The sequence below is a fragment of the Anopheles maculipalpis genome, chromosome 2RL (assembly GCF_943734695.1).
Source record: "Anopheles maculipalpis chromosome 2RL, idAnoMacuDA_375_x, whole genome shotgun sequence".
Classification (NCBI taxonomy): domain Eukaryota; kingdom Metazoa; phylum Arthropoda; class Insecta; order Diptera; family Culicidae; genus Anopheles; species Anopheles maculipalpis.
In genome coordinates this window covers 32,035,155-32,063,136 of record NC_064871.1, presented here as the reverse complement: position 1 = coordinate 32,063,136, position 27,982 = coordinate 32,035,155, and the positions used below count along the sequence as shown (strand labels likewise).

Genomic DNA, 27,982 nt, shown 5'->3' with positions numbered 1-27,982 from the left:
GTGTTGTCGCCATTTGCATCCAAAGATCATCCGATAGGAGGTAGATGTTTAACAGCAGGGTTTTGTTATAACCTCCGTTTACCAAAAACTAGCAGCGATAGATGGTGATAGAAAAATACGCGGAATCTTTATTTTTAACCTACGAAATGTACAAAATTTGCATAAAATTCACACCAATCCGCAAAATAGACGACGCAAAAACTGGGTGACTAACCAATGTGAATGCATAAGTTTTAGGCTGAAATACTAAGATTTCCTAGTTCCGCCATTCACTCGTGTTGTTGTAAAGTTTGACACAAAAAATGGCTATCAATCTACCTGTTCACACTAGCCATGATCAACGCGCGGTAGGTAATAATCGGCACGATCGCTTGAAATTGGTTAATTTACGCGAAGCAAACACTCGCACCAGCAGGTGGGCAGTTTATTTTTGGACAGGTTTGGATCAACATAACAAGAAATCTCACTATCAAGAGTGTGGGAATTGTTGTAATATGTAAAATAGCATGTTTCGGTTTTGGCTATCGTCTCCCACATAGTTTCACAACGTAAGTCTCGCTTGTTAGGAAGCTTCGTGCCAAGCGATCTAATTAACCGTTTGCTGTGTGCCCGCTGTCTGTACCAAACCACCCAGTGCGGAATTTAATAATCATCAGTTACAGTTGCTTCAATCAAGTGTCCACGGCCGGCCCCAAGGGGGAAAAATGCACCGATGCCTATCCGGGTCCTGTGGTTCCCGTTTCATCGCGCCCCAGTGGTCTCAAATGAGTGGCACGCGTTTATGTAAATGTCGTGCCAGAACATGACTCGATCGTGCGAAATGGTAGCTGCGAGGCGATTCCCTAGCGATTGGATGTTACGAGTGCTTTTTGTTTTGCTCGCGTGCGGCACCCGCTGCTTTGTTGTACTCGTCAGCCCTTCAGTCTTGTCGTAGAAGCCCTTCGTCAGAGGAGAAACAATCTGCACGTTCACAATTTGTCAAATGGTGTGAACAGAACAGCGCTACGATAAACGATGTGCGATCAACGGGTACAGTACAGCACAAAAACGAACGCGAACAGAACGAATAACGAAGCAATGCATGTTTGAAGTGTTTCTAACTTTAATGTTCGCGAAGAAAGATAACATACTTTCGTAAGGGGGCAGATAGTTATTGAAGGGTTAGTCTGTTTATGGAAACGGCTATTTTAAGCAAATACGAAAACAAATAAATAATAGTTCTTATCAATGGGGCAGGGATTCTTCGTAGAATGCATATTTTTAGAGCAAGAATCGTTATTTTTGAAGTGGAGTTTTGTGTCCTTTTGCAATGTTCTCAAATCTCTGCCTTTTGGCATATTTAGACTAATACAATAAATGTAAACATAGAAAGCTGCCTTCCTTTCGATTTACCTTATGTTCACTATAAAGCATATCTACCATAAGGACCAACAGATCCTTGTAGGATATTTCATATAAAGAAAACGAGATTTTGTATATGATCAGGTGAGAGGTATTAGATGTATAAACGGGATGCAAATGGAAACTTTCAAGAGCTCCATCCTCAAGGATGCATTTGGGCTCAGAGTCTTATCTTGTAATGAAATGATGAGCATTTCTGCAATGCAAAATTGGCAGTATAACGTGGCGTATAAATTGGCGTTATACGTATAACTAAATTGAAGAGGTTTCATCATTCTTGATAAAATAATTGCCAATCTGGGATATTTTATTTACACATCGCATACAAGCAACGTTGCTCAGGATGATCTAAATGATCAGCAAGATCTTTGATGTATCGTTTCATTTTATCAATACTACTGTTACTTATTCGATTTGTCCACCCAGACTCCAAACCACTACACCAAACCATGTGACTTACAGTTTAAGCAGATTAATAGTTAGAGCTGCAGTAATTCCCTTCTCTTTTCATTTTAGTCAGTTCTAAACGTGAAGGAAGAAAAAAGCGTCATCGAAAAAATCTCCATAATTTCCCCATCCACTTCGAGACAATGTACGAGCGAATGGGGTCCTGCCGAAACGATTTTAGCTAAACCATCATGATGGGTTCACTTTCATGGCGGCCTTTTAGCGGAGGGTCATAAAACTTTTGCTCCCGGCTTCGCTAGTGGTGGCAATTTACCAGCGTGCTGGCGTTGCTGCTTGCTTGGAAGGAAGGTTGTTCGTTTACGAGCATACGAGAGTTTGTTTTTGTGCTATACACTGTTCTTTTGGCCACATTTCAAACGTCTTCTAGCGTCATTCCATTTTGAGTGTGCCAGTGTGCTTTTAGCGTTCGAACGTTCGCGTTGCAAAACGCGTACAGTATCGTCTTCAGCCCGCACGCATTATTACACGGAACCGTGTGGCACATTTATGTTATTTCTCGTTTCGCGAACGTGTACATGTTTCCGTAGCACGATGAAATGTGCGAGAAAATTAAGCTTCGCCAACCACGTGACGGACGACCGTTTAAATAGCACCGGTGAACACACACTGTTTAGACAGCTGACTGTGCGCTTTAGCGTGCAATAGCGTAAGTAAGCGAACGCGGATGCCGTACAAGCGTATGTGTGAATAGAAGAAAAGAGTTGGTTTAACTATAGGGAGATATTTAAAATAAAGTTTGCATTGAGTTTAATTAAAGAAACTTATTTTTGGGCAAAATATTGTATTAAAAACAAAACGAAAAAATCATGCTATAGTCTATCTTCTATAGATAGCTATAGTCAGAAAACGGCATGAACAAGGAAAAAGCAATAAATCATCGAACAACACGAGATTTGTCAAACATTTGTTGTTTTCCACTCGCTTGAGGAAATTGTCATAACCTGTCATTACCAAAACATGGAACCTTCCTTTGTCGTTCTGCACAAAATGGAAGTTACACTCTTCAGACAACAGACAGAACCGGCTACGTAATGCATTCCAAATAGCACCAATCGAACGTGAATGTGCCGCACAGATGAATGTGTACGGGTGTTCCATTTTTCTGCTACATTTCCACCCCATCACACACTAACATTCTTGAGCAAATGCATTCCTTGAAACGTTTTGAGCGAAATCTCCACCACACTCGCACGTCACGTGCATCAAGGAAAATCTCGGATGGAAAATCAATGCTGAAGATGTCAAAGCTTTCCATTTTATAAGGGAATAACAATGTTTTGCAGTGCAACTGGAGAATATTAAATTTTGCCAATCAATACTTCACAGGAAGCTCCCGCAGCGAAGTGTGAAAATCATTTTGATCCTCCCCACACGAGGTAGCGTTTGATCTTCAAGAAATTTGACTGGATATCAAAGACTTTTCAGCAGGATATTACAGCAGTGGCAAAGGCACATTTGATGTCAGTTTACTTTCATCTCAATCACCCCAGTAGAAAATCGTCATTAATTATGATGGAAATTAAATGGTTAAAATTATTTCGCCTCGGGAATTAGGATTTTTTTTTCTTGCTAACCTCTCACAGCACTCACAGAGATTGTGGTGTGAGCTTCTTTGGCGAAGGAAAGACACAACCATTTGCATTAAAAAAGAATGATTTGTTACTGCAGCAAAAACAAAAAGAAGAATGAAATTAATCCTAAAGACGATGACTTTTCCTTACGCCCACTAATTGAACGCCAACGGTTTTCCAGGTATTTCGTACCGTAACATCAAAGCAAGTAGACGAGTGAATGGTAGAGAAATCGTTTTAGTAACAGAGAAAAATTAAAAAGGGACATCAACCTTGACTTGCGGTAACCCACAGAGCGAACTTTGCCCTAGACGACACCTGTTTTTGCATAGTAAAAAGGGACAAGAAAGAAAAAAGAAGTCGGAGTCGTACATTCTGCGAATAGCAAACAATTAGCAGTATGTAAAAGAATCGTTAATTATAGTCATGATTTTATCGCGAGCTTGAACAGTTAGCGACCGACATCTATCAGCACGAGCATAAATCCTCACATTTGCTTGCGCTTCGAGCAAGATTGTACGACGTAGTAAACGCTAGTATACATTCGTGTAAGAGTGCAATTAATGTCAGCCTGATGATTTACTAAACAGGCTCACTAGTTAGATCGATGATGAATTGGGACAATAATCATAACCTAACAATCACGCATTCGATCAACCGAATGGGGCATGCAGCAACGTGCCGTCGCTTTTAATTTTAACCGACACTCTAAGCACACAACAATGTAGCGCCGGACAACTTCATCAAGCTTCTGTGGAGTGGGATGGGGTGTATGTATTTTTGTTTTGTTATTTACTGTAGAGAACCTGTCAATAAATCACCAGCTGTTTCAACCGACACATTACGAGTTCCGGGCGCATTTCCAACGACGTGATGTGTATTGTGGTGCGAAAAATGCAATTTATATAGCTATCGATGTTATCGGCATCGGCTGAGGGTAATCAAACTACCCTTTTACCTGGAAAACATGATCAGGGAGCGCTTTTGCAATGCACGATTGCATTTGCTTTTCTGGTATGGATTTAAGCCGTGGCGAGCGTACAGGAGGAACGATTGAAAAAGGCAATATTGTAGCAAATCGCTTAGTGACAAGGATGCTTAGAAGCACTTTCCCGAGTTCAGATCTAGCGTGAACCGACATCCGGCTTTGCAGGCAGATGTGCAACGATTGTGGTACGAATTTGCATTTACGATACCTGTAAAAGGGCAGTGAATTGCGTTCAATTGCATAGCTGCACAGTTAAAGCTCCCTGCCGGATGTTCGTATCGTGTGTCTGGACGATGCTAATCGCAATGTTTGTGTGGAACATTGTAGATGGTGCAGCGTGGATGCAGATTGTGTTAATTATCGGCAATTAATTATGTACGATTTATGCTGGCCGATTATGCCAATCACTGGAATTGTTTGTGGATAGTAGTTTTAATGCTTATGAATTGATTTCAATCTAGCGTATCGATGACAGTGATCGTTGGATGTTTTAAGTAATCTGATGAAGGTATGTTAATTTGGGATGATGATATTTTACAGCTTTTAGAGGCTACCGACTGAATAACAACAACGAATAGGAATATTCTCAATCATATAAAGTGGGGGTCGTCCTGATGGTCAGGCGACAACGGCACACGTCTTCACACGGCAGGATCGGAATTTAAATCCCACCCGGACTATTCCCCCGTAGTGAGGACTAACAACCATTGACTGACTTTTAACTACAAAAGTCTATTAAGCCATTTGCCAAAAAAGGACGCTTTGATCTCAAAGACCTCAAATGATGTTTTTTAATGGCAAATCTATTAAACTATCAAACAAAACTGAAACTGATGTACGAGGCAAATCTCAGCAAAAATTTAAATATTTTTTTTTATAAAAAACTAGTATTTCCAAATATTTCCAACATTCGCATCATGTAACACTGATTGAATTACCGAAACACACTGCGCTCAAGATCGATGCCAACTGGCATGCAGGAGCATCTTCTATTTTAACGCTCAAACCAAATAGAGCAACAACTTTATTTAGTTTGCTTCCTTTTTGCTTTTCCTTCGTCCAATCGTTTGCACCTAAACTCTCATCCTATGCATGCCAGTATCGATTGAAATCGTTATAAATTCGAGCATCTTCTCTACCATGCTCTGGATTGCACTGGTGCAGGAAAATCTACTCACAGGAGTATATGTATTCAAGCAGCAAAATAAGCACCGGCTTGTTTATTTATATTTGAGCAATTTTGCCTGATGAAACATCTAATTGCGTGCACTTCATAGCAATGTTTCGATCATGCACGATCAAATTACTACGGTGTTACGCTTCAACTCTTAGGGTAATGAATAACGAATAGCTGGAGACTGGCGGTCAAGTTGAAGGTCAAGTATTATGAAAAATGTTTTTCATTTAATTTATTAACATATATTTTGAGACCGTTTTTATAAAATATTGAGTTTGGTTAAGCGTACCATTTGTATCATTCATTTTGATTACAATGGATCAATTGTCACACAGGTGCTTTCCTGTCAAGAGTTTCGTTCGTAACATAAAAATTGAAGTAATAAATTAGAGTGCCAATATGGAAGGATGTAGCGTTGAAGAGAAAAGAAATCATTAGTCTTTACGCAAAGGAATGATGAAAAATTCATTACAAATTAGTGCTGATAGCCAACATGCTCTCTGCTGTGAGTGTTTTATCTTTTGCTTGCAGCTAGCTGTGCAGAAAAAAACAACACCAACACCAAGGCATCATCCATCCTGGTGGGAATAATTAGAACCAACCAGACCAACGGACTGCGTGATGAAGGTTCTTATTTATTTTTACTACATTTTGACACAAGGATAATTAATGTTTGTGCTTTCGGAAGATTAAAGTGTAAAGATAGGTACAGTCTGAAGTGAATCAGAAGGAAAAAATTATGGAAGATAATGAATAACTCTTTGAACATAGTTCTGCAATATTTTTAATGAACGTATAAACGTATAAAGGTCATAATTTATTCTTTACGAAAGTGAGTCGTTTCGTGGAATTCTAACAACTGCATGAGATACGCCATAACGCCAACAAATAAATCTAACTTGAATAATGCGCCACTGTCAGGTACGATTTTAATTCGCGTAAAGCGATTTGTGAAAGGTGAAGAAAAACTAAATTTCTCACGCAACCAGCTCACACCACCATCACCAACGGGGCACGTGCAAGCAAGAGGAAGCAGCAGCAAACATTGATTCTTCCATCAACAGCTCGCCGACTGCATTCCCGGTCGATGTGCGAGTATTCGTGAACCACCCCAACAAATGGCAACTTCTCTACCGAGCGCTAGAATGAAGCTGTGAAAAGGGCAACTCAAGCTGCAGTTCGATGTGATGGATGACAGTATTGGATTACGTCGTTATCAACATCCTTCCCCTTGCACCTTTTGCCGCCATTTTTTTATGGCTTCGTTTAGTTGGCGCTTGGAAGTTCCCGCGCACCGATTACCATTATTGAGGAAGGATGGTCCACTGTGGTGATGACTTATCTTTAATGCTATCGTAGATAGTGCTGGCGGGAAACGATGCTGCTAGAACAGTGTAAAACTCTGCTATAGTTTTTTTTATCTTCTTTCTATTCCAGTTCCATTCTCTTGGGAAATCCTGCAGTTCTAGAGTCTGATGGTCACAAACATTGGTTCTACTTTAATGCTTTGCTTCAACGTTTGCGGTGGTGTTTTCTTTTTTTTGTTGCGTCCTTTCTCTCCACTCACTCGTTGTGGCAGTTTCGATGGATGCTTTTAATTAAACCAACAAACTGCATCGCTCTCAGCGTTCTCTCTAGCTGGATCCAACATTACGTGCCGGCTGTTGCATTCGTGGGTGGGAGGAAAATGCATTTAGAAATTGCACCATCTGAAGCTATTCGAATCGGGGTTCGGTGAATGAGCAGTTGAAAATAAAACTATGAGTCAGGTTCGTGTAACGGCATCATGATGCACCTAACGATACTCAAGATCAAGGTCGGAGCAGCGACAAGACTGCGGGACTGTTGGTGCAAACACATACTAATCGTCTACTTTAATTGTGCTATTGACAAGTAATGCAACGTGGACCGTTGAAGCAAGTGATAAATTAATTCGATGGCGAAAATTAAAACCTGAACCAAAGTAATTACTTTTACGGACGATTAATAAAAACTGGAAGCATTCGCAAAATATTGACCAAAACTCCTCAGCGTTTCGCCGCATGATACCACATTAAGTTTTTATTGTTATAACCCAAGTTAACAACAACAAAAGCCACCTTATTATTATCACAGAACTGGTTTTATTCCTATTTGAAATTTCAGTTCTGTTTTGAATAATTTTTTTTTTGCATCAGCCATAGCAAACCAACCGGTTCGGGCGTGCAGTTTTCCATTCTCATGCAAATTTTTGACAGCAGACAATTTAAGTGTTGAAAATGAGTTTCGTGTTTGCAGCCGTTCGTTTCTATGTTGCTATTTTTGCCTAAAACGTTGAACCATCTATGAATGAACAGGGTGGAGTTCTCTCCATCATGAATGGAATATGATTGAGAGAAGTTAATGAGAAGTTAAGGTGGGCTTCAAATAAATCCTCCTTTTTGTTTGGCGTGCTTTAAGATCTGGCATTGTTATTATTAATAAGCTTGAAGTCCGGTTCATTCATCGATGGGATGCATTTATAATGTCGGCATATATCATAGGCGGGTCGTATATTTAGAATATATTATTAGCATTTTTTATCTTCATCGAACAGTCCTGGAACCTGTTAAAATACAGAGGTTTTTTTTTGTAGGAAAAAGTATTTTTTCCCAAAGGAGTAGGAATTTCACCACGCTTTCATATAAAAACTGTAAGACAAATATTAATTCACAATGCAAGAGTTATAGAGAAAGATGCTAATATAGAAGGCTTTTCATTTCTCTTCTAATCTGTAAGGTTCATTTCAATGCATTACCACATAACGATCGACAGAAATTAGACACGAGACTCAACAGAAACCGTCCCTGGATTGACATGCTATGGCAAGAAAATTTTCCATTGAAAGTATCAACCCAGACGAATGCGTCCTAGTTGCATATTTACATAATCTCAACCATTGAACCGATCCCCAAAACACAACACAATTCTACACATTGCGGGGCAAGCTACTACAAATTGCAGTGTTTTACATTTTGCCACACTTTCCATCCTGCCCCAGGCATCATCAACAAAACACAGCCAAAAGCATGCGATCGGTTGGACGATCAGCTGGTGGATCGCATCAGCTGCATCGTTACTGATGCTTCGAGTGTCAAAACTGGCACGTCAAGCGTTTTACTTTGTAGTTCAGCGGCTTAAGCTATTCCGGCCGATGTGTTGTGCATTACTCCCTGCTTGTCAAAACAAAGTTGCAGTACGTGGTGCATTAATGGACACCAAAGGGATGATTTCATTATTTTCAGTGATGGTGTACTGTGGATTCAAACCCATTCTTTCGGTTTTTAGGTAGACCGTTGGAAGGATGATTGATAAGCGAAAAATCGAACTTAAGAGCATTACAGATAGTAATCCGCTTATTTAAATAACGCTAGACGTAGGTAACGTCCTATTGATGTTGATGTATATAATACAATGGATTTACTTACAGAACTGTTTAGTAAGCGATTTTTTATTTTCACAAGATGGTTTTTGGTTTGAAAAATAAAATGGCTTTAAAAGATACAATATGTAGCTTCAAATATTAGGAACTACCATCCCAAACAACGGTACCAATGTAAGTTCGCATGTACGTTAGGGAACAAAAACCTCCAAGACAAATAAACCCATAGGTAATCAAAAGGGAATCAACCAATTCACCTTCGCTTCGTAGTGCCTCTGGCAGCACTATGGGAGTACAAACACTGGATTGGATGTTGATTGGTGTCTCGATCCTAGCGTAAACCACCAAAGCATCCTCAGCCATTCCATCGCGCTACAGAGCATGGGATATTCTGGTCTAGAGGCAGCTGTGTTTATTACAACCATCTCGGACCGAAACACACATGCATGCAACAACTGAAACAACACACAACGCTACTGTCGATACGAATGCATGGAGCTAAGGTGTGACTATTGCGAATTGTGGCACGTGTATGACAACACCGCTCGTAAGCCAGGCGAACAAGATATGTGCACAGATGGAAGGTGCGCTTTCGAATGAAGTTCGTGCTTTCTCGTTGAAATATTTACCATAAAATCGGAACAACAAGGATTTTCTATTATTTTGTCGTGAGGCAATGGTAGAGGGTAGAATTCCACTTATTCTGTTATGATTAAATACAACTCCGTATGGCACGAATACAGCAATCACTAGAGGATCTTCTATTTGTTTAGAACATCCCACGCTTGGGTACAAATCACCCCACCCAGCGAAACCTCATGATCGGGGGCGTCTTTAGTGTTCCGTAGAAAGCAGTTCGTTTTTGTTAATGGTAAAATGCTCCTACGGTCCATTATTGCATAGAAGAAAAAAGGATTTTATCGCAAGGAAGAAAGTAGACATTTTCTTCTTGAAAGCACAGTTCTAGCAGGTGTGTTGTGCTTAATAATATCGCACTAATGAAATACATTATCACTCCGCTGTGGTCTTGTGGTGAGCGCCATTGTGTACTCCAACGACACCTTGTGGGAGTGTATTTTTGAAATTGAAACATAAAACAGATCCATTTTCCAGTGGCAATAATGCTGCAGTGATAGCTACAGGTGGCAGATGACCGAATTACGCGAAACTCGTCATTAAAAGTTGTTCTGAGAGAGCTTACGGCGAAGTTTCATGTTTTGTTTGGTTGTTAGCTGTGGATATTATTTCGTTAAGGCACGTTGTGGGACACATTTAAAGACCTTCAGTGTAAAGTTTTGGTTGGGATGCAGCAAGATGACGCGCGTTTAAGTTTTTTTAAAGCATTGAGTGTGTGATGTGGATGTTAGGATACTGATGTGTAAGCAGCTTTTTCGCACACGTGTTGTGTCATGGGGCTGGGATAATTGGCTTGCTTGCAACAGGTAACAGCGGCATCGTGTAAATGATGTGTATGTTACAGAGCGATTTTTGAGGTTGAGGTGGTTTTACTAGGTCACTCGTTTAGTACTAGTTTCGTCTCCATCTAAACCATTAGTTACTTTTCACCTGCACTCAACACTATCCTCAACTGTATCGTTAACGGAACACGCTGCTCATCTTACAAACCATTAAGCATTGGTTCTACGTCACGATGTCTCAATAGCACTCTTCCATGTTGGAGAGTGTTTATTAAAAAAATAACATTCTCTAAAAGCTTCTCTCAACAGCATCGCTCCTAGCACCACTCTGTACTTTTTCCAACTGAATACGTTGACGCAACTGAATATCTAATACTGCAAAGCGTGCACAAATGGAGCCGTCATGGCGATACGCGCACTTAAAAGCATCATGCTCTAGCAGCAGCAGCAGCATATTTATCAATAAACTACTAATATTATGCTATTACGCTTCTTTTTTCTCAATAAGCGATTCCAAGTGATTCGTTGGCAACATTTCAATGTGTGCCCGAAAATGTGGTACACCTTTCGAATGGGTGACACGGAAATACAGCGTTTGCCGATGCTTGACGGAGGAGGATTTTAACTCGCCCGCTCGCTACCAACTTCGAGCGGGCAAAAATTTGAATTGGAAAGCATCCGGGCGCTGCCAATAAACTCGATACGTCACGGGTATCGTTCGTGATCAGCTCAAGAACTGCCGCGGTGATCTTGCCCTGTGAGGCACATCACTTCGGCAACTCGTTAGAATATAAAACGACTCTAGTTACTGATGCCGGTCCTTTTAAATTAGCAAAACCACCCGGACGTGTAAAAGAGAAAGAACCGACAGGCCGATGTGTGAAATCTCTTGAACCAATCTGCTGCTTTGCTGATCATTCTTTCGACACGCTCAGCGTCGGACACGCCGCGATGGAGAACAAGTCTCGAGCGCGAAGCGACCAGTAAAAAAAAATGGAGCTAAAATTATCAACAGAAAACCATGCCAAATGAACGTATATTTTTAACTTCACGTTTTTTAAAACACGTGCTAATCAACGCGCTGGGACTCATGATTTGGCGTTCCCTGCTAGCTCCGGGTTGCTACGGAAATAGGTACATGTTTTTGATGAGTCTTATCAGCATATTCGCAACAAACGAAATGATTAAATTTAAAAATGTTCGGTTGTGGTAATTTTGAATAGCTCGAATGCTCGTGGCTTACCGGTTATAATGATTGCTCAAGTGGCCAGTAATAAATGCTTTTCGTTTGCTGAAAAGAACTGTCAATCAGCAGGCAATTTTTTTTGCAGATTGGGGTGAAGGTTTTATTCGCTCGAAAGAGTGTATGTAAACCATGTAAATATTTATTAAATTTTCAGTATTTCAACGTAGTCTCTTTTATTGATGTAAAGCTTTATCAAGTGAGATTATTGTATTTCATAACAAAAGTTCGAGAAATTCAAACTAAGTTTATGTTTAAATGAAATGTACAACATGAAACGATACAGACATCAGAGCGAAAAAGGTGCCGGTTTTTACACTACAAGATCGGAGCTAGAATCCCATTCGGACTGGATTTGCGAGCTTTTATCTACCTGTCATCTTGACCTGACTCTAAGGATGCTTTACCTCCTAATTGCTATATCATCTCATCTTCTACAATGTTCAAAATCTCATTTAAATAGGGAAATTGCATATGAGTTACTTTCACTTCTGCTATCAGCGGTCGTGTACAACAGGCCACCGAATGACATTTCCCTGGCCGATGATAACTGCATCTAACGGACGCTGTTGTCTTCCACCGTTACACAAATGCGTCTTTAAAGAAACGTGCCTTGCAAAATGCCTCACATTCCAGGGAATGGATAAGTGGAGATGGTGGTAAAATATTGCACACTTCTACCACTACTGCCGCTGCTAGTATTTGTGAAGCGGGATCTAACATTTGCATCCACCGCATTGCTGTTCCCCGATCGTTAGCTACTTGCCCAGTCCCTCTAAATCGCCCACGTTTTTGAAAAACAAGACCCAAACGTGCGGGACCCAACCTTTGTCGGGCGCAATAATTACTCGGCATGCACTGCATATGCAAATGCATGACTGAGGAAGTGCACCAGCTTGCGAGTTGCAGATGGTGGGTAGCGTAGACGACTACGCCAGCGGAACAATATGTTAGTCATCAATCTGTGTCATGTTTCGGGATGACTTAATGCGTATGAGTGTCTCCGGACAGGCAAGCAGTTGTTGATAAAAGGGGTTCACAAAAGGATAAGGTTTTATTTTACAAACATCCATCGTTTTCCTTCCTTTCCACTCTGTTCAATGATATTAGCTGATCACAACCTCAAAATTTAAATTGAATTCAGAGTGAAATTTGAGATTGAGGGAAGTTTAATCAAAACAAGTGCCACAAATTTCTTTTTGATGATCATATACCATTTGAGTATTGTATTGTTCAAAGTTCGGATAGAATAAAAAGCTCTTCATTTGAATGATCATTCGATATGAAATTCAGGAGTTATCCGAAACCGACGGGAGGATTTGCAAAGAACGATTCAACGATAGCAATGATACCAACGATCTAAGGAAGCAATTGAAATATGAGCTCGTAACTACATTTATCAGCTAGAATGCAAAGACCTTGCTAACCCTCTTGCAGCTGGGAAGACCGTCGCCTATGTAGGTCAAAGGCAAGGGCAATAAATTTACTACGATAAATCTCACAACTTCCAAACTAGAGTACGCGCTACCATGCGTGAATGGAGCGCCGTAAAATTAAATGCCGGTCGGGAGTATGAATTCTTGCCCGGTAAAGATCGTAAGATAAATCGCAAATCGAACGAAACGAAACTGGCTGGTGTGTGCACTGATAAAGATGGCGCTTTGTGCGGGTCTAGCCGAAAATTCTCACTATATGCTATTACGATGGCGGATTTTTGCCATGCGGTAGGGTAAATTTTTTGTGTTTTTTGTGCGTTTGCTATCTTTTGTATCGGACAATCTTTCAGCGAAGCATAAAGAAGCCTTTTGGATGGAAGGGATGCGCCTGAAATTTGCGCTCGAGTGGAATAAAGCTACTCATATTCATCCAAGTGGTGCTTAAGCTAAGACACTCATCGGGTAGCAAATGGCTTAACTGATCAGGTTTTATGTCGCAATGAATTTACTCACTAAGAATTCCTTTGCTCTGCACAACAAACTACAAATAAAAAACAGAATAGTTTTCTGCTTACGCTCTGAATAACATTTGCACACGAAGCAAAACTCAAAATTGAGAATTTGTCTATTTTCTCCGATTTTGGCATCCGTCGAACATCAATATTTTCACATTATCTACAATATTATAAGCATATCATATTTATTTACATTCTACTGATCCTATGAAGATAAAAAACACAGATATGAATCTGATGTTACTGCGTTCGCCGTTGAAAAGATCAACAAAAAGCATTCGTTTAGTATAAGCTTTTTTGTGCTTAACCCTAAGGCCTATTAAACAAATCGAATTATTTAATTATGCTTCAATATTTTACCACAGAAACCATGCTAGAAAATTATCAAAGTATTGCAGAATTATTGCATTCAATGAAAGTTTAATGTTGATCAAATAGTCTAACTTCGTCGTAATCTTTAAAAAAAGTACATTAAGGAAGATTCAATCAAATCCAATCAACGAACACTTTCATGTATTATTCAATGTAAGAAAAATAATAACCATTTCTTAAAAATCTAAAACCCTCAAATCGGGTGTTCCAGTGGTCGAGGCGACAGTGGCACTATTGTTCATACCGCAGGACCGAGGTTCAAATCTCATGTAGTGAGTTTTCCCCGTAGTGTGAGGACCGACAAACCATCTACGCGGTACCAGCAAGTCTAGCTCGAGTAGTTCGATGGCCGGCGCCGAAGGTCGTTAAGCCAAAAAGAAGAACCCCACAATCCAGCCATTGAACAAACTTCAACATCCTTTCGAAACAACTCTTCACTCTATCATAACCGTCCATCCATGCTACCACATTTTATTTAATTTAAAACTTAAATTAATATTCAACGCACACTGTTGGAAAATGAATGGTGTTTCAGGGCAATATTTCTATAATTTTTTCACCCCAAATCAAGTAAACTTTTGGGCATCACCGACCTTGCTCCACACTGTTGCGTTTGTGTTTTTTTTCTACATTCATTCACTCCACAGCCTAATAAAAGCACAATCAAACACTTCAAAATAGAAAGGAAAACCATGTGGTGGGGAAAACAAAACTTCACCATAAAAGCTACACCAACAAATTCGTCTAGCGCTGTAAAGAGACGAATGGAGTCTCAGAGACTTAAAGCCTCTATAAATAAACGAAAAAAGCGTCTAGCGCCACGTTTAAAATTCACTTGTTTTACACTGCTTTTCGCTTAAATTAGTTACCGTTAAGTTAATACAACTGGAACCAAACGTTAAAGGTGCGTACATGAGCGTGCACTGTTTGTTTGCTCATTGAAAGCACAAGCATCCCAATCCTGTACAAATCACCGCCACGAAACGGCTACAACGAACCATATCACTCAGGAATGAAACAAAAAGCAAACAGTAGAACACAACCGCAAACCCGCTTATCGACAATTATTCTACATCTATCGAAAAATTGCTCCAATCAGACGAACGCAGCGGCCAGCAGGGTCCCAGTGTTTCTTGGTGTTTTATTTCGCGGCGTGTGTACGATAGGGAATGGAATACGCTGCCACAATCTGAACGCGATCGAACGAAAGTGGCACAACAAAAATAGATCACTCAATCATCACTTCCGAGCCACAGTAGTACTGCCGCACGAGGTTGATTGGGCTACCCGAATAGCGGGAGCCATAATCACAAGTGCCGGCCAGACAGTATGGTTTCATTTTCGGCAACCCATTTCTCACCGAGCGTGCGCTGATCGACCACGATTTCATCACGGATCACTTTTACACCGGAAGATTCGCGGTTGTGAAGCGAAATTGTAATTGCAAAATAAAAAATCCATTTTCGTGTGTGTGTTTTATGAGCTGAAAACTTTTACGCCGATCTTGCGATTTTGTTTATGGACGTTTTTATATGCACTTGCAGCAACCACAACAACAACAAAAAAAAGCTTGCATTGTATCAGTCAAAGCTCACTGAAGATGATCGGTGATCGGTTTCACTTCTCACTGGCTCACACGCTAACAGCCGGCACGTGCCAGACACACAGTGAGCGTTTCACGCCTCGCGATGACAAATGCCCGAGGATGTGATCAACCTTCTTGACATAACGACTTGGAACAACGCTGCTGCTTGCGTGTTGTAAGTGAGCAACCCCCCCGTCTTTGTTATCACGCGCCGCACAATCGTAAACGCACTGGAGTGCTGTTGCAACAAAAGGCAACGCGGGAAGAGGTTTGTTTACGAGGAGGTATATGTGTAATCGTTACACTCCTCCAACTCTGCCGTTCGCAAACTACTTACAATACGCACACACTACTTCACGCGGGCGCGCATTTATTTCACACGTCCAATCGGGGAAAGCGTGTGCTTTGCTTGCTGAGGAAAACCGATCCGTCCCGCTTGGACTGTCAAACGTAACTGAACGCATCGGGACCGGCAAATCGCGTCCACTATACACCGGCCTAAGTGGTCGGAGCGTTCGGTGCAGTGGTGCTAAACCTGTGTCCTGAGCGGTTTCGGTCGTTCAAACAGATATTTTAATACACTAGTGAGTACAAGGAACATTCGTTTAACTGAAACCCAATCAATAAGTTTCATTAAAATTATTACCTTGTAGCAATAGAGCTTGGAGAGCTTTCTTTATGAAAAAAGTAGACCTTGTGTTTTAAACTCTCAAATTTAAATTTTTATCATCATTCTCGAGCAAGGAAATGTGCAATGACGGACAAAAGCTTACAAACCTTTTCTTACATTTGCTTACAAACTTTTGCTTTCTATACTAAAAATGATTTATGAAAGATGCTTATGGGTTGATAGTCACGTTTTCCGAAGATCTTCAACTGTTTTGTATCAAAAACTAAGTTGATGTGATGCATTCCGTCAAAAAACCTCATTTTTAAGCTTTTTCTGAATTCGGCTTTCTAAATCTATTAGCATATTCTTTTGAAAACATGATAAAACCATCAGCGTTATCACAACTTTCTACTGCTTATAGTTGTTCTATTAGTAACTTATTATTTATTACGATATAATTATAAGGGCTAAGCTTTCACCGATGGTAGACATCTTAAGCTTGTATTGAGGTGATACCGGCGTTACTTTCAAACGGCAGGACAGATGTTCAAACCTCGTCAGGATTTTAATTCCCTCGTAGAGAGAAGTAACGTTGATTCGTTAAGATAGTCTAATATTCCATCCTATAGTGGACATGTCCTAGCAGATTGCTAAGTCAAGAGTATGAGAAAGTTTAACATAATTTTTAGTATCGGAAATAATTCTTCTAAAAAGTTGTAGTGGAAAGTTTTGTGAAATAGAACTCCTCATACCTTTACCGGTTCGAAAAAAACAGCTCTGAAAAGCCTTAATATTCCATTATTGCAACGATTTTATCAACCCTGTCTACGCATCACACGTTCAACCGTCCGGCGAGCTTCGGGTGGTTCACTCGGATGAATCGAATCCCAACCGTTATACGCATATAGAAAAAAAAACACGCCATTTTCTCTCCGTGAATCTCTTTCTCTCGCGCGGATGGGGTCGCGCGATTCATCCTTCTGCGTTCGGCACGCGGTTCGGTTTATGTTTATGCTTTCAAGGCCAACCACGTGCGTGACGGTCGGTGGCTGGCAATGTTTTGGAGGTGGACAATTTGTTTTTTTTTCTCTTCCTTTTTGCTCCTCAGGTTGATTTTGTTTGCATATTTTGTGTGTGTTCGAATATCTTCTCCCCGTTGGTGAAGTACGTCTGGTATGGTTGTGGTATTTTTTTGTGGTTTATCTCGATTAATCGTCAACCAACGAGGACATCGTTTCGTGGGTGCATAACGCATCCGCTACCGTTGGCGCCGGTAAAGCGTACGATTTGTCATCTTCGTGAAAGATAAATAGAGGTACATTCAAGTTTGTGTCCGTGTGTGTGTGTGTGTGCTTTTATCATTTCTTGATCGGAACCGTTGGAGGTTATGTTCCCTATGCCATCGCACAAGAAGCTGATAGCGGCATAGCAACTCGATAATGTAATAAAAATCGAAAGTTTCTTGTAGACTGCACCGAGGGCACCGTCGATGCCCGGTTGGGAGGTAACTGGTTCTGTACCAGTGGTGTTTTTATTACTTCTTCACCAAACAAGGGAGAGGAGAATTTCGGTACGCTTTCAGATCAATTGCGTTGGCTGCGTCTTTGGAACACAGCGTTATTCTTCCGCCCTGTATGGGTGGTAATTGTATGCAGTCTGCACCGTTGCGCACACACAACAGTTCGTCAGATTTCAAGGATCCGTACGACTACTTTTACCTTTCGTGCATGGTGTTGCTGCTAGGGAAGCTATTTAAAGTATGACAGGATAACGCTAAATAAGCACAGCAGGGACGTCAAGGTAAGCTTACCGTCTGCCAATTGACTGCACATAGTTGCAGGCGTGCATTTAATATGTTTTAAATAATGATTACTTTTATGACATAATGAACAGCAGCTGACAAAGTAGCGTGAAGGTTACGCACACAACATAATTTACTTTTCGATTTCAATGTTTGTTATGCCTTTTTTCAACACCTTTTAAGGAAAATTTATTGTTGCATGGAGAAGGCAATAAATTGAGTTTATTAAAAGCTTTTAAAAAGTGTAAAAAAAAGGCTAGGAAATGCAAAACTTGTTCTCTAGCTGCTGAACGGTGGAAAACGAGTGTAAGAGCAACATTTTTCATTCCCTTTCAGGCAATTTGCACTAAAACTTTCACAACTTCCTTTTCAGTTCTCGGGCTTTCACTCACTGCAAAGTTCGTGTCTTGGAAGCCCGCCCCATCACGATGCACTCCGATGAGATAAAATTCAATTGTGCAATTGATTGCTACTGACACAAACCATTAAACAAGCTGTGCCTCTGTTCGTGCATGTTCTTCAGTTTGCTACATTTACTTGACTTTTTTCTGCTAAGTGCAAGCAAATTTTTGTTTGACTGTTTTTTAACTTTAAATAACTTTCTTTTTAATCCCCTAAGAAGAGTTAAGTCTGTTCTGTGAATAGACAGAGCCTCCGATAGTAATTTGAAGAAAGAACAGATACTGACCATAATATGTATTTACAGAAGAATTTAATTAGCCCTTGAAGAACAAACTGCTTACAAGCTATAATTTATCAGAGAAATATTTACCCAGCATAATTTGTAAATGATTTGTCGTTTTTCCTGAGCTCGAAAGTTTCTGTCGTTTATTTTAAAAATTTTGCTGAGTTGTGTTACGCCATCTCATCGCTCATCGCTTACAAAACGACAGCAAAATAATTAAAAAGACGACAGAAAAAGGAAAATTTGTGGTGCTTTGAACTTACCCTAGAGCAAAGAAAAGGGAACCTACACGGCAACCCTTTTAAGTGATGCATCAGTGTGTTTAAGATGGCAATAATACCCATTGATCGTAAAAGAGAACCCATTTTTCCAGTGACAAAGTGTGCAAAGAACTTACCTGAAACGATAGAACAGTAGGGGAAGGAAATTATTCCAAAAAGTGCTTTTATTTAGTGTTAAATGAATGTTGAAAATGATAAAAAAGGCATAATGTTTTTGACACCCTTCTGTAGTTCGGTTTTTTTTAGGAAATGAATTATGAAGATTGATGAACAGGCACTGTGCAAATTTGTTTCAGCCCAATCCACCCCGTTTTCGACACTTATTACCATAGTCAAACTCACTTCAATCGTCTCATCAATCTTAATTCAATTGACGGCAGTTTTACGAGCCTTCCAGTGCAGCACCAGCCGCGTTTGAAGTGACGATTGGTCGTAAAAATAAAGAATAATTTCGTCAATTGCACTTTGTGCAACCGAGACGGCTATATTTCGTTACGGTAGAGAAAGGAGCATCAGTAATTCCGTGGTGGTCGCGTAAAGTCGTTAAAAGAAATTCATTTCAACTTGTTGTACATTATCTTCCGCACGCGCTTAACGCGGATTATGTTTACATGTGTATTTATTTATGAATGTACTCTTTGATGTTTTTATTTTTTGCTTACTCAATACATGTCGCGCCAAATATATGGCCGATAAAAGAAATGGAAGTTTGATTTCATTTACGTGAGCATTAAATAGTCGTAAAATGTTTTCGGTTAGGGTTTCTTGAAGGGTAAAGGAGGAGCGGTTTTTTATGCTTTCGTACCTTGCATACTGCCTTACAAAAAGTGTTGTCATGCGAGAATAGCCTCTCATCATACAATTGGGACTCAACGTGGGATCTGTTTCATTCGCTTTGCGGGAAACCCTTGGCCATTTCTTTAGCGAAGTTGTTACAGGCCGAAAGGACGAAAAAGAGGATGCAAGCAGTAATGATTCGTTACCATTTGGCGTGGTAACAGTACTGGTTTCTGTTTATTTGTGTCATAAACTTTGACCAACAAATGAGGACTACGATGCGGTGAAACAATTGCATCACGAGAACAACCAAACCAGACTCCTTCAGTGTATAATGATTCGAGTACATTCAGTGAACGAACCAACCAGACAGATTATGGTGGTGCAGCACACTGACAGGTAGCTTTTTACAACATCGCTGTATTCAGCTGAAAATAGTGTACTTTCCGCGAATGAGGAAAAATACAAACAATCCTTTGACCCATCCGAAAGCATAAACGCAATGTGATGAAAAATTGCCTGTGCTGGTCAGCACGATAGTAAAAAGAAAACCAGAAAGTTATAAATAAATGTCAGTTTTGCGCCTGATAGCAAGTATCCACAGTCTCAAATGCGATACGAAACTCGTGGCAAGTTTTTTGAGTACAAATAGTTGAGTACTTTCTTTTTATGAAGTCATGTTACATCTCTCCTACCGTGTTGTGTCTTATGTCCTATGGAAATGTTGACATCGTGCTTGATCTGATATGAGATTCGTGAAAAGTTTGCCCTTCCAGAACACAGGATGAGTTGTCCAAAACGAGGAATCGATCTTTCTGTCGTAATGTTTTGCTGGGTGTTTATTTATGTTAGTGACTTGAGGAAAAGGAAAGAATTGGCTGTTAGTTTGTTTGATACAGTAGTTGAAGGAATGTATGAAATGGTATGAAATTTATTGAAATAATGTTGATGCACCTTTCATTTTGTCAAGAGTATTTCAGATAAAATTTATCGAGTTTTAAATGTATGTTAAAATTGTGTTTTGGTCTCGAGATCCGCCACTTAGTAATTTTAATACATCGCATGAGAATGATGGTGTAAGAAATTAGGATATAAAATGATTGTAGTAGTATTCGGCAACTTGAGTACCTCAATAAAGTGCAAAGTAAAAGGTATGGAAGCCTAGAAAAGACGCCGCCTGAAAGACCATTTAAAATGTTAACGGAATAGTTAGAAGTCTTTTGATTAATTTTTATCTACCTACTTAGATGGCCTATCACAAGCCTACTGACTAAAGTATAATGTTACATAAACAAAACTAGAATAACATCGAGATGAGGATAAGCATGAACCATTAAAAGCTAAAACAACCGAACAAAAACAACCTGGAAAAATAGAATGTTTAACGAAGTTTTAACATACAACCGTAAAGGTTGGTTGAGCCTTACAGAGCTATCTTCTTGATTATGGAAACATTAAAATAATGAGATATAAATCACAGTCTATAACTCTTAAAGGATAATCAGAATAAAATTAAAGAGAAAAAGAATTTTTTTACAGTTTATATAAAAGGAAAATAAATTTACTTCAGGCGGTGATGAAATACGTTTGATTTTGAACGAATTCAATATTTGTTAAGCAAATAGGCGTAGGAAATAAGATCATTAGACAAAATTGTCGAAATTTTTCAGGATATTTCAAGGTTAACTCTTGAGTTTTTGCTGCATTTGAAAAAAACTTACTAATACTTTTTAGGTGCCGTAATCTATCATTAGAATTATGAGAATTTTTCGGGGTTTTTAAAGAACTGAGAAAATGTTGTATGAATTGATTTCGTGGGTTTTTTTTGTGAATTTTTCCCATATTATTAATATTAAATCACACTCGATAGCAAAAAAAAAAAAAACAGCAATCGCTAACTAGAAAGAGTCAGTGAGGAAAGCAAACGGTGGGAACCCATTGTAAATGTACAAAAATTTGTTAAACAGCGCTATGAATATTAAATCCAAAATAAATTTCTACTACTACTACTACTACTACTGTATGAATTGAAGAAATTTTAAAATTTGATCGAAATTCGCCTCCCAATGTTTTCCAGTAGGGATTACCCAACGTTGATTACATATTGGGAAATATCAGCAAAAGAAAAATATTGAAAACATTTCAAAATATCATACAACAAATGGGTAAACAATGAAGCTAGCGTTGCACCATCGAAATGTACGTGACACGGCTGAAGGAACGACACATTGAATGGACACATTTGCACAGCTCGCGATGGATAAGTTACAGGTTCAGTTTGTTGGACGATTCTACTAATTGGAGATTCCAAATCACCATTAATAAACAATTAACTTTGCACGTGTAGTATTGCGCAGCGGGTAGGTGATAGAAACTCATTGTACTTATGACACAAAACACATGATTTTAACCAAATTCGTTAGTGTGCCGCAGGTGTGCGTCATTGAAGGTCAACAGGCTCAATAAATGATGCATTGCATGCTTAATTCATTTTAAAATTTGACAATCCATGAGGGTTTGGGAAATTCTTCAAAAAGGGCTTTTAGCCTGGTAGGAGAATAAAAATGTCCTACCAGTTTCCAAAAATTAATTATAATATAAAATGAAAAAAATGGATTCGAACAAATAAATTAACTCACGATTGAACAATACTTTTTAACTCATCTTAGCTATCTGATTTGCTGTGGACATTGCGTAGTGAAGACGTTTTGATGTTTTTGTTTACTAATTTTATTTTGGCTTTATCCTTTGGTTATGTGTGTCAAATAACTCCAATCATATTCGATACAACTTTTTGACAAGTGCAAGGTGCGGAAGGGAAAGGCTCGGACGGCGGCAGATGGTGTATGATGTCCCTGAAGGTTTAGCAGCGCCAGTGTCTAAAATTAGATTCCAGGTTCAAGTTCAGCGCCGCACCTGAGCGATCGCTTGCGCAGTCCATGCACATCGAAGTTACGCGACTTCAGTGTGGAACGCAACAGCGGCTACGGGGTGGTCACCAGTGGCAGACGAATATCAAACTCGTCCCCGCAAGCAAAAGGTAAATCCGAAACGACCTAAACATTCCAAACGGACACGCTTGAGGTTGTGTTTTTGTCGCATTTTCAATCACTTTGCCGGGGTGGTCGTTAATGTCGACGATATGATAAAGTGGGTGGGTACTTGGGGGATGACGGGGGCAGCCAGTCACTTATGTCAGATCGAAAGACAAATGCAAATAAATTTGTAACTCCATCTAAAATGGGCGGTCCGTGGTCATTTAAGTGTCATAGCGACGCTTAATCTTCTGTCCGCGTACGACTCGGCGGTGGGGAACCTCGCTATTGGGTAGCGTCTCTTCGACCAACAAAAGCTTCTACCGAGTGGTTAACGAGTGGTATCGAAATGTGTGAAGGACTTAAGGGTAATTTTGGATTAAATGGAGAAAAAAAATTAACAACAAAACGCATAAACTGTTGCAAAATATGTAATAGACTTTAACAATACTTCATTCCTTACGAACTAGCGTCACATTGAATGATTGATTCTTCAGGAATTAAGGTGAATCAACCATTTCAGGCGGGAAATGACCTCACCCACACGGAATAGGACACTGAATGCAAAACAATATCCTACCATGTAGCGGGCTTTTGCAAGCGTTCCGTGTCTTCAAGTCTAAAAGGTAGCTTAATTAGTTTTTCCCATAATAAACTATCGTTTGTGAAGCGAAACACAATTCACTTGCTGCTGATGATGGAACGTAACGGTTCGATTCGTTGAAGACCTTTAATGTAAGACTGACATCATGCTTCCAGCAAACTCTTTCTATTTGACACATATTGGTTTTGCGATAAGGCATCTGGTCTAGGGAGCCAGTTTACTTCCATGAAGCTATTAACACGAACGGAAGATGCAAGCGATGAATAGTATTTATAGCCAACAACAATTGAATTTCAATGTTGACAAAAATACCTTAATAACCACTACTGAGGTTTTTTCAAAACAAATTTGCCATAGTAGTGCCTTACTTGGGGGATTTATATCGGATTTGCCAGTAGGGTTTATATAGTTTTACTAAAACTACAAACTAAACTAAGCTCATATGTAATGTATGATATGATTTTTATCATAATTCTTGATCAACTATTTTTAATTTGAGATTTTTATAACAGAGCTTTAACTTAGCCATGAAAATAATTTGTTACAAATATGTTATCATTTGTATCGCAGTTCGTATGTCGGGATTATCGTAATCATTAATTTACTAAGCAGATGCATAAGCAACGAAGTGATGAATAAACATGCAATAAACCAATGAAACAAATCGCAATCGCAATAAATCATGTTTGTGGCTCTTTTAAGTCCACTCAACTGTTCTTTTCATCAGAATGATTGGTAAAGGAGCACTTGAAATCCGTATTATCAACGACACGCTTAAAGTCTAAACGAAACTTATCCTAATGCTCTGACTCTGAGGATTTAAAGTAATTCATTATATGGTCACCAGGTTTATTGGACTATGATTAGCTTTCTGTAGTCTGATTCGAGTGTATTTTACAATTCTACAATACTGTTAGTCGTAAAGTATCTGATCTGGCTATTAGAAATGCATATTTTCTCTAAAAAGATAGTTAAAGATAGAATAGTTTTTATCCTCGCGGAGTCTTGGCGGAGTCTATCATTTATGGATTTCTTTAACTGAATTTCACCCATAGCTGGAAAGACAGTCCTGCCCGTCGGATAAAGACAGGTTTTGCAACGATGATCAGATTATTCAGAGTACCTCACACCAGAAACAGAAGATTAGAGATAATGGGCCTGCGGTATAGGAATATAAAATGTTTATATTTTATAGCACACCCTATCGATAGGAATCGTTTTATGAAATCTCACCCAGAGGGATCATTATCTCATACACACCATCTCATATATCTCTCGGCAGGTATCATTGTTTAACTAGACGCATAACACACAAAACCATATGGTGTGAAGATATTAAAGCACTATTTCTACATACCCCCACCAACAAAATTGAGCTGTATAGGTGTACAACATCGACAAAGGAAGATGCAGACTGTTTGCGTATTCTACCGACGTTAACCACTTTGACATTTCATCGATCGACTGGCGGACTGCTGAAGTGCAGCTTTATGGTGCGGTGATTTGATTGATACGAGACGAGGTAGGCCGACTTTGCCGAACCGAAAGGGGCATTCGGGGAAGAAGCAATGAATCGCGCAGCATGAAGGTTGGCTTATCGTAAATGCATTTGTCAGAAAACTAGCTACGTGCAGTGCCGTTTTAATCGTCACTCGTCAAGCACCGTCCAAGCAGTGTACGGGGCTGTACGCAGTGAGTTGCGGACAAGACTCAGGTAATGGGTCGTATTGCAATGCATCATTTATTTGCATTTGCTTTTCACCACCCGTTTTACCCTTGCCTTTCATGCTTCTCTTCAAATCATTGGTCTACAGGGAATGCGTTTTTACCCCGCGTAAAGTACACACGGTGGGTGCGAAGTGACGCTACTCATCAGTAGAACTGAAAGAATAGATCCGATCGAGTGTCATCGCTCTTCGCTAAACGATGATGTTTTTTTTTCTTCTTTGTTTGATTGTTGGGTTCTGCTCTAAAAATAGCCAGGGTGGAAGGCTACTATGGAGAAGGTTAAAGAACGATAAGATAGGGTGAACCATCATAATTGCAGAGTCATGGTTTGGTAACAGATTATGCTATGACTCTTCAATGTTGACAAAATGTTTTTTTTTTCAGTAAAGGAACAAATACAACTTTACGAAGGAAACTTAAGTATACGGAAAAGGAAAAGTTAACGTACATAACAATTTGCAGCACTATCTTGAGAAAAATTAAAGCTTTTTATACGAATTGGACTTTAACTTCAATGTGGGGTACTCCCCAGACCAGATACAATACAATCTGAGGTACAACTTTCCCTACTTGTTTAGAACTACTTACTAATTATCTAGAATTGCACCCAATTTAGTGATACTTACTTGCATAGTTGAGGCCAACCTTTTCCTTCAGGCTCTCCGTAAGGTTGGTGCGTGCCGAATCGGTTGAGAAAGGTGAGTAGGTGATATTTTCATGGCGGAAAAATTCAGCCATTGTGTTCATTAGCAAGTGACCCGTTTGTGGTCCAGCCACATTGTAATAGCTCTGACGTTCGTAGAAATACACCACACGATTCCACTTGAAGCTGCAGAAAAACACAAAAAGGCACAAAATAATTAAAACATTTCATCCTATTTGATTTATAGGTGTAATTCAAGTGGGATACAAAGTGATGAAATATAATAACTGAACACTTGTTTCAAAGATGCTATGGCGATATGAAAATGAAAATAATTTAGTTTTTCAAATCAAAGTCGAGCATTCAGTTTTTTGTGGTCTCAGAAAGATGACTTCAACAAAGTTTACAGATTCAATTTTTTCGCACCCATTGCTTAATCGACCCAAAACGTCCCGGATATGAGACGTTCGATAAAATTTGATGACGAAGGTTGCCCATCCCAGTGGGTCTGATCCGGGTCAACAAGTAGAAACGATAGGCGTTAAAAGTTAATGACGAATATCTCAAATTTTCTCAAAGGATTGAAATTTAGGGTGAAATGGAAAATTGACACCTTCGTACAAAAGCCGTCCCTTGATAATCAATGATTAATGGTGGAGATTTAAATGGTTAAAACAATTTAACGACGTGAAAAATGGAAAACACAAAATGTGTAAAATATATCAAAATGTTTCGTACATTGATTAGAGTAAAGTATATACTTACTGCCGAATGAGTTCTATCATGAAGAAAGCCATCCGTTTGAAGCTGACCAACCCCGTACGAATAAGCATGTGGAACTCATTTTCGCAGTGTGTCTTTGGTTCCTCGAAATCGAACGTGTATCCGGCACCGGTTATCACAGGTATTCCGTCGTTGTAGATGTATCGTGCGATTCTAGCAACAGGCGCTACAAATAACCAGAAAAAGAGAGCGAAAATTAACACAACATTTTAAATACAATAGGAATAACATTCATTACAAAAACAAATCAGAATATTAACAAAAAAAAACATTCCTTTCAAGTGGATGTTCATGGTTAGTTCATTTCGAGTGCAACGTATAACGTTGAACGAACAGTAAGCAGGTTGTTGTCTAGGGAAGCGTAAGCTTTCCTACTGCAAAAGCGTATCCAAGCTAAAGCTTTCGAACGTTACGATGCGTTACGCTTATGTAACGCACGCTTTTAATGGAGGCGCATGGTTGGTATGCTGGTGGATCTGTTGAGTTGTTGATTCGATTGCTTGAAATTGCTTCCAGCCCGGTTTTATAGTGTGGGTGGTTTGTTGTTTTTTATAGCATTACGTTGTTATGCACATGATGAAACGCTTATATCGATTCACATCCAAACAAAGTGCGGTGAACGATGGGAGTAAAGAAACGAGCGCGCGAATGAAACGACGCTTAGAGCTTTTTATTGTTTCATTAATTTTTTAACAATCACCCATTGAAGAGGTTTTAGTATATTTTTATCTTCTTTAGATTTGTCTGCGATAACGGTACGGCACTGAACAGTCTTACTTAAATATAAATGAATGAAGTAAGTAAATTGGGCTGAGATGTATCATGTAAGAAAATCAAATTGTAAAAATGTTTTAAATCTAGTTTATATAAGAATCGTAAAACTGTAGGAAAAAGTTTTAACATAAAACCTATCTTATTTTGATGTAGAAATATGAATTAAACCCTATCACTTCCATTTACTATCAATACATGTGTCAGTAGCGAAATGATTCTAGAGATAACATATTCAAAGTCAACCCCGATAGCACATCAATCGATATGTTGTTTTTACCCATCCCTTGAACACCAGTAGCAAGCAGAAGCAGCAGGTGTGATGGATATCACTGTGATTCTATTTAATTTGATTTCATTTAGCCGCTCCAATTGTGGCGTCGGTTAATGTCTGCTTGATGATGGTAACAGCTGGTGCAAATGAAGTCCAAATGAACTTCATATTCGTGTAGGAAATTTGTGAGGGGGAAATGGGATTCATGTTTAATTGCAACTAAACGATCATTAAATGTGTGTGCTGTACTAATTAAGAGAAAGGAGATATTTGTGTGATAAAGCGATACCACTGCCACGGAAAAAATGAATTGCAATTTTCAATCTAGTCGTACTTTCGTTTTGTTGTATGTTATTGTGTAACAGACTCTATGTCAAGTGTAAAAATTATTAGAAGGTTTTGACTAATTAATTAGC

At 39.3% G+C, this 27,982-nt stretch overlaps 2 protein-coding genes across 3 annotated transcripts in view; one reads left to right on the top strand and one right to left on the bottom strand.

The window, feature by feature from the left end:
• Nucleotides 1-27,982, top strand: part of LOC126557109 (F-box/LRR-repeat protein 7) — a 440,460-nt gene that overhangs the window by 304,023 nt on the left and 108,455 nt on the right. The window lies entirely within an intron of this gene.
• Nucleotides 1-27,982, bottom strand: part of LOC126556748 (atrial natriuretic peptide receptor 1-like) — a 145,290-nt gene that overhangs the window by 47,563 nt on the left and 69,745 nt on the right. For both annotated transcript variants that reach the window (XM_050212221.1, XM_050212220.1), the window contains 2 exons: nucleotides 26,504-26,687; nucleotides 25,722-25,924 (listed from right to left, as the gene is read on the bottom strand). In XM_050212221.1, the coding sequence (XP_050068178.1) occupies nucleotides 25,722-25,924; nucleotides 26,504-26,687 (387 nt within the window). The remainder of the gene's footprint in view (nucleotides 1-25,721; nucleotides 25,925-26,503; nucleotides 26,688-27,982) is intronic.